This window comes from Corapipo altera, unplaced genomic scaffold (assembly GCF_003945725.1).
Source record: "Corapipo altera isolate COAL_440 unplaced genomic scaffold, ASM394572v1 1b, whole genome shotgun sequence".
Lineage (NCBI taxonomy): Eukaryota > Metazoa > Chordata > Aves > Passeriformes > Pipridae > Corapipo > Corapipo altera.
The window spans coordinates 16,691,612-16,699,352 of NW_020884881.1; the positions used below are offsets into that span (position 1 = coordinate 16,691,612).

The window sequence follows — 7,741 nt, forward strand, 5'->3', positions numbered from 1 at the left end:
AGCATTCAGTAAGATAAGAACAGCCACAATCATTTCTTTCTCCATCCGGGTCCTGTGCATCTTGGTGATTCATATGAGGCCCTTGGGTGAAATCCCAGCTCAGGTCCATTAATACCAGTGGTGCTGGATATGCCCTTGGGGCCCCAGTTCAGTAATTCTGAAAGGTGCAGTTCTTGCAGCAAGCAAAGATGGTTTAACTCAGCACTCCCATGCCCCCACCACTTCACCCAACATGATGCTTTAACAGTGCTGACAGGGACTTTTCCACACTTCAGCACGAGTGTTAGTCTTGGCTGAAAAATCTCAGTAACTGGAGGTTAAGCCACTCTATCCCAAACCCAATACTCCCTGCTGCCAGACCCCTCCTGCTATTCTTTGACTTCCTGTCCTTCTTTCCATGCAACAGACTTGTTCCCACATAGCCTGCCCAAATGGGCTGAACAAAAGGAGAAAGGGATGCTTGGAGTCTGAAAAGTGGCCATGGCAAGGCAGGGCTCAAAGGGGACCTCCCTGGGCAGGAGAGGTGAAGATCACCTATGTGAGCTGTGTTGGGTCCTTAGCAGTTTCTCCAGGGCACTGAGATTGTCCCCCTCACTAAGAGCACAGGAGGGGTTGGCAAAATAAATCCTGATGGAGTTAAAGACAAAGAGATAGGTTTGGTCGTGAGCCCCTTGAGAGAGAGTTCATGAAATATTGCTGTGCTGAGACAAATAAAGCTGGAGGTACACACCTGGTGCTACATAAGGTTTCAGTTTAAAATGTTTTCTATAATTTGAACTGCAGCAAAGCACAGAGCAGCAAGGCAACATCGGCAAATGCAGGTTGTTTTTACCTTTTCTGTGGAGCAGATGTGTAGCAGGGAATGGCAAAAGGAGAGTGGTGTGGAGATGTGGTGAACTCACTGGGATGTGTGAACTCATCTCTCTATCAGGAGCTGTGCTTCCCAACCTGCAGGGCGTGGGATGTCTTTTAAGTCTCATTCCTTTTGCCAGATGATCCCAAAAGGTTGTGCTAGGATGATGCTGGGTCTAGGATGCTAAGGGAATATCCTGAACACTGCTCCATTAGCAGTGTGGGTAATGAGAAAGATTTGAAGGCAAGAAAATAAAGTTCTAAAACTACAGTTCTAAAACTACATGTCCATGCAGAGATCAGGTCTTACTTTAACACATTTAAAAACATTCCTACAGTCATCTCGCCTGATGACATCTTATATCTAAATGTGCAAAAAGGCTGTCTGGTGTGAAAGATATTTTTAGAAGACCTGAAATGAAAGACTTTTAGGTAGTGGGGCTCCAGTGTTTTTAAGCATTCTTGCCCTTAAGGAACACACACAGGAAGTTAACTAGGACTCAACATCTCTCCCTTTGGTAGGTGAAGGGCAAGACTTGAGTGGCACTGCTGAGTTTTGAGTGACTTGAACTCTGCAACCATAACTTCAGTCATTTATGGACAATTTGTGGTAGATGAACACTGCCATCACACTTTTATCCATGGGGCACTTTCCAATGTCCCATTCAAACCAAGATTGTAGAAAGCAGATGTGTTCTGTCAATCAGTCAAATGTATACATTGGTTCAGGTTTGGTAAAAAACCTGTATGCCTATACTGTGATGCTCCAAAAATCACTTTTTCAAGTTAATGGTGAGACGTGATGATCTTGAAGGTCTTTTCCAACCTTAGTGATTCTATGACTCTATTCTATTTATTACAGTGAGGATTTCTTTGGCAAAATGGATTTTGTAAATCTCTTAGATGCAGTGAAACTTAAAACTGGGTGTATTTGTGATATGGTCTCTCAGACAAATACTCAGATGTATTTAATATGCAGTTTCACAACTGTAGGTTGTCTGGGATAAATCCTAAGGACCTATTTGATTCTTTTGAACCCTTTCTTGTTACATCTCCTGGTACTGCTCTGGATTCGAGTTTAACCACTGCTGAGCGTGCCTTGCTAACAAAACTGTGGAACAAGCAGACATGAAGATATGTCTCCAGAACAAACAACTCTTCTGAACTGTGGGTCACTATGGAATGCAAATTTTATAGGGAATTTGTAAAATAACCCATAAGTATCTCTGAGGAACCATTTCCTGGTCCTTCTTGCCATTTCCCAGGTCTGTGGGTATGTGCACCATGCTAAGTGAGGCACTTCTGAGCAGCTGCTTGAATGTCTGCTGTTGATACCTTGTGGGACTAGGAATTGTCAGATATCTATCCTTTCCCATTCTTTCCCTCAGTGGAACTGGCTTCTCTGTGACTTACTTTGCTGGATGGAGATTTCATTGTCCCTTAAATGTTGCATCCCAAATCTTCATTCGCGAAGCCCAGCCATGACAAATGTTGCATGAAAAAAAACCCGCCCCACCTTCCTTAATGTACCTGACATGACAAGCTGTGATGGGGAGGGGGAGCACAAGTCACTACTGGAAAAAAAAAAGTCAAGTTTTCTATAGTTTTTAGTAGTGCTTTTGGGCAAAGGTCTGATCTTGATGGTCATCGGTGTAAACTGTGCACATTTGTGGGTGTATGAGATCAGACAAAATAGGATGTGAAACTGTTGTCTGTAGATACGCTCCATAGGAATAACTGCAAGATGGAGGGTTTTCACCTCCATCTGTAAACAAGAAGTATTCAAGCAGCAGTACGGCGTGGTTGACTTCTCATCTGCTTGTTCAGCTACAAAGTTAGTGACACAGGCTGTGCTGGGCTCACAGCTGTTGCAGTTTCACAGTTCTCAGCACCAGTTTAAAAATAACTGGATTGCACCCATGTCAACCACAGTCCCGGCACTAACGGCAAGGGTAGGACACCATTCACATTTAAGCATCATCCCCTCTGCAGAGCCCTGTGACAGACACTGTTTGTAACCAGCTAGTGAGAATGAGAGCACTCCACCTAGTTATTTCTCCCCATGCAGAAGGAACAAAGAGTTTATTTTCCAGCCGGTAGTCTTGCAATTGCAGGCAGGCATCCAGTTATCAAACTGGGCTCTTCCTGTCACCTACCCTGTTGGCAAACAAAGCCCTGCATGTCCGACAGGACCTCAGTTTTTTATAACTGTGCTGTTCCCGTGATTTCTCTGGATATCTCCAGGTAGTTTAAGCACTGAACTGTGTGTTTCAGACTGGATAGTGAGGACCTTGAAGAGGAACAGCATAAGAAAATGAGCTGGCTAGCTTTCTGATGGTGTTTGAGAAGTTTCTGAGTAGCTCTGTAGGGCTAGTCTACCTTTGCTGACAGAATACCAACCTCAAAAGGTTTGGGAGAGCCTCTGAGATGAGGCTAATGCCACCCCTGATGTCTGCCATCATCAGATACTACCATTCCCCCACCAGCCAGCCCAGACCGATGAGACACAGTTGGGTTCACACAACCTCCCACTTCAGCTGCATGAATTGTTTGTTCCTCTGCACTGGACTCTGGCATAGGCTATGTCTATCACTGCATCCATGGAAAATGCAGGAAATCCCTCATGAAGTAGAGTTTCCACCTCATGTCTTCCCAACAAACATATTTCCCTAACTCAATGTCCTCCTTTACAGACATTTAAATTCAAGAATAGCTCTGCTTGAGGTTTTGCAAGGGTTTGCCAAACACAAGAGCCAAGATGTGCTGGCTGTTTTCAAACAGCACTTGGAGTGAACTGTGATCAAAACCAAATTCCCTCTCTTCAGTGCAATTTCTGGCCCTCTGTCTGTGAGCTCCCCATCTCCCTAGTACGCATTTGTAAAAGAGCCCCAGTGAGAGAACACTAGGGGCAAGCATTTGCCTTATAGCAAAGCCCTGCAGTGCTTCTGCACAAGAAACAAGAGCTTCCAAGGGACTGGAAGCAGTTGCTGTGTTTGTGTTGACTGGCCATGGTTTCCCACTGCTGGGGGTTTCCAAAGCAAATGAAATGTTATTCATCAAAGTGGGCTCCCTCCCCAACTTTCAGTTTTTGAAAATACTACAAAGTAAGATGGAAAGAAACATGTAATCCTTCATTATCACAGTGAGGATTTACTTGTTTATTTAGATTTCCCGTCTGTTCCAAATGTTCTGCCAGAGAAAGCCCATCCAGACTCCAGGAGTGCTTGACACACATTAAAAAAAATTCTAGATGTATTTAGAAGATCAATTCATCAGAAGACACTGCCTTCCCTCACAGTGCACAAGTGCAGCAACCACATGGAAGTCCCACATGCACAATAAAATATCTCAGGATGCTTTCTGGAGAAAAAATAAAGGAAGGAGGCACACAACCCTGGGCAGAAATAGATTTCATTGTGGCTCCCCTAGATCAGGAACTTCTTGCTGGGACTGTCCTTGAGCTCCAGGTACCTCCTCTTTTTCTGCCTGGAAAATGTGTTTCAGGTAGAAAAAGTGGAACTTGGTGACTTTGTGGTCAGTAAAAGGAGAGAGTTGTGTACTGAGAGTGATTGCTCCCTCTGCCCTAGGAGGTGGAGTTCAACTTCTTGAAGGTTATCTCTCTCTGCAGATAATACAGGGGAAACAGAGAGAGAGGAGCCCAGACCTGAGTCTGATTTTTAACTGCTTAAGAGCACTAGCTGAATCCCATTCCAAGTACATTGTGTATAAGGAACTTAACTCCCTTGCATTGAAACTACTCAGCAACCTTTGTAGCTGGTGTTTCTCATTCCTGTTGCTGCCCCTACAAAAATGAAACAAGTGACAAGCAAGAGACCATAAACATGGCAATCGCATATAGCTGAGAATGAGATAGACCTTTTGGGTCATCCTAGGATGAGGTAGCAGAAGATGAACAATTGTCCAACAGATATTTTGTGTTTGGATCATCATCTAAGCCAGTGGATTTGAAAATGTCCTGTGAGCTACTCTTCTAGTGATGCATTGGAGGCAGCACCTTTGAAGCTGTCTCTCTGTTTCATTTCCTGGCTGAGAACCACCAGCATGAGTGAACATGAAGAGCCTGATGTCCCTACTGGGGGCAATATTGCAGTAAGCTGGTATAGGGTAGAGTGGGAGGGGGCAGTTTCCAGCCAATGACCCCCCCTAAATAATCCCTTCTTTTAAAGTTATGGGATCTTGAATACTCCTATAAATTGCTGAGATTTTACCCTTCAGGATTTTGTCTTAAAGAAGCTCATATAATGAGATATTTGAGACACCTCTGTTCTTGAAAAGGAAAAGGAAAACGTTCTCTCTTTTGCAGGTGTTGTCTTTATTTCACATGTTGACATAAAGAGAAAGGGCAGACTCACATTAGAATCTGGGGTTTCTGAAAGGGTGCTAAGCTAAATCAAATCTAGAGCTTTCCAAAAGTGACACCCCTTGACCTGAACTCCAGTTTCATACCAGAAATAGGACAGCCTTCCTTCATAAATTCCATGTAGCCTCAGTGGGCTGGATAGGTATGCCAAAACAGTTCATAAAAGTAATTGTGAATCACTAGTATAATTAAGATCTGCAATTTTGAGTCTTAGCTCAATACAGAAGTGAAAGAGAGGATCTTACCACAAAAAGGTATAAAAAAGGATAAGAGTTCCGGAAAAAAAAAAAAAAAAAGACATTCTGCTTTTGAAAAGTTGTGAAGTGTTTCAAGGAATACCTGAATTTGATAAGTTTTGTGTAACTTGCTTTGGTGAGTTTTTGTGTAGAGCTCACCTGTTGCTGTCTCCTTTCTGCTGTCCCCTCAGCTCATGTGCTCCTCGGTGCAGAAAGCCCTATTTGAGGAGGAGGACAGAGTGAAGAAGCTGCAGCAGAAAGTGGCGACGCTGGAGAAGCGCAACAAGCAGCTGCGAGACCGAGTGAAGAAAGTGAAGAGGTCCCTCCGGCAAGCCAGGAAAAACACCAGGCACATGGAACTGATGAACCGAAAGCTCAGTGAGAAACTTTCCTCTGCAGGTGGCCAAATCCCCTACATTAACTCTTTGAAGCAGGAGAACTCCCATGCTACCTACCTGAAAGTATAATGCAAGAGTGAGTGCTCAGGCCAAGGATAGTGGTGAACTTTGCCTGCATTAGATCAGGATCTGGCCCTCACACCTTGTCTATGCTGTGCTTCAAACCTTGCATGGAAAATGAATCTGAACTTGCTTTAGGCACAGGATTAAACAGGAATGCCAACTGGATTTGGCACAGCACAAAGCTGAGTCCTCGCTGTCCTCAGTGGACACAGGGCCAGACAGTCATCTGTGCTTCTCCTTCCTCACCCACTTCCACCTCCACCACCAGTTTTAGGTTGTCTTTGAGGGAAGTGCCAGCCCAGCCCCATAGGCCACTGCACGCACTTGACACAGGAGCTCTTCTTGCCAGCTTACCTCCTCCACATGGGCTGGGCAAGGCAGGCCTGGGGATGTAGACATGGATGCTGTGGGAAGGCTGGAGGCATGAATGCTCTTTGCTCCATCATCATGCCCAAGCTTTCAACCTTGCTAAGCTTGACTTAAGTCTACGTCCACTCTCTGGGCAAAGGCTGTGTCCGAGACACACTCAGTTTAGGCCTCTCTTCAACATGAAGTATAGATGTACCCAAATTGTCTTAAGACTGTTTCTATATAACTCTAAATATTCTAAAGAAAATATCTAATTTTAATTTTACCAAAAAGTGCCTCAAGGCTCTCAGTAACTCCCTCAAGTACCTTTATCATTGGTCAGCCATCCTGTTTGGAAATCAGATAATTTTGAGACTGTGTCTAGGTCCTAAACCAGCTCCTGCAGTCAGAAGTGGACTTAGCCTGTCTTAGTGGGTGCTGGATCAGGCCCAGCAGACAATTTCAGATCCCATTTTCAAGCAGGTTTAATTTACAGTGTGGATAAGTTTTGTAGTCACTGTTTGAGGTATAATGGAGGTTGCTGGGCAGCCTCACTTAGTTACGCTTAGAGACTGTAGAGACCACATCAATATCAACAGGGCATTAAAAATTTAGGTAGTTTATATATGTATATATTTTAAAATCCTATAGAAAATATTTTTATTACACATTTGATATAGTCTAATTTCTTAAAATATGAAGTACAACCTGTTCCTTGGTTATCTTGTAAAAAAAAAAAAGTCCGTCATATCCTTTAATAGACATTTACACACTGAATTCTGATCAAGCAGTGTAGGTTAAGGCATCAGTATCTGTGGCTGATAATGTTTTCAGTTGTGTTAATGAACTATGTTTTGGGTCTTGGTACTCACCCAACCTTCCTTCGTGACAAGGCACCATAGGGAGAGAAAGGTAGAAGAGCTTTTCTGTTTTATTTCCTTTCTCAAAATAGTTTTTCTTACTCTGTTTTATTTCCTTTCTCAAAATAGTTTGTCTTACTCTGAGCATGAGACCCAAGTGCAGATATGGTTCATGCTTTTTGACAGGGGCAGGTGGTCCTTGCCCAGCCCTGGGCAACACTCACAGTCTGCCAGGGCTAAACTCATTTGTGCAAGGTGAACTGGTCCTAGTCCAGATGATCTTTAATACAGAGGTGAGACCTTCAGAAATAGCACTATGGAAACCACTGCTCTGCTCCCAGTGCTCCACAATTTACCAGATCACTGCATGGTCTCCATGCTGTGTCTCAGCACTCAAAATTAGAGTATATCCAGGCTACAGCCCTGCTGGACCACACTTTAACTATCCCTGTGCTTGGAAAAGCCCGTATCAGCTTTCAGACGTGAGCTTTAGTCCAAGAGGAACTCAGAAATTGACTCTCATTACCCTCCAGTTTGGCTCCTTTTGGAAATACAACTTTTTTTTTCCCCTCTTGAAATAATATTGGCATTTCTTATGATTCT

At 43.7% G+C, this 7,741-nt stretch overlaps 1 protein-coding gene across 1 annotated transcript in view; it reads left to right on the forward strand.

Annotated features, from left to right (window-relative positions):
- CCDC3 (coiled-coil domain containing 3) overlaps window positions 1–7,234 on the forward strand; it is a 35,693-nt gene extending 28,459 nt beyond the window's left edge. The window contains exon 3 of the mRNA XM_027639619.1: window positions 5,661–7,234. Within this exon, the coding sequence (XP_027495420.1) occupies window positions 5,661–5,936 (276 nt within the window). The 3' untranslated portion in view covers window positions 5,937–7,234. The remainder of the gene's footprint in view (window positions 1–5,660) is intronic.
- Window positions 7,235–7,741: the final 507 nt, after the last annotated feature.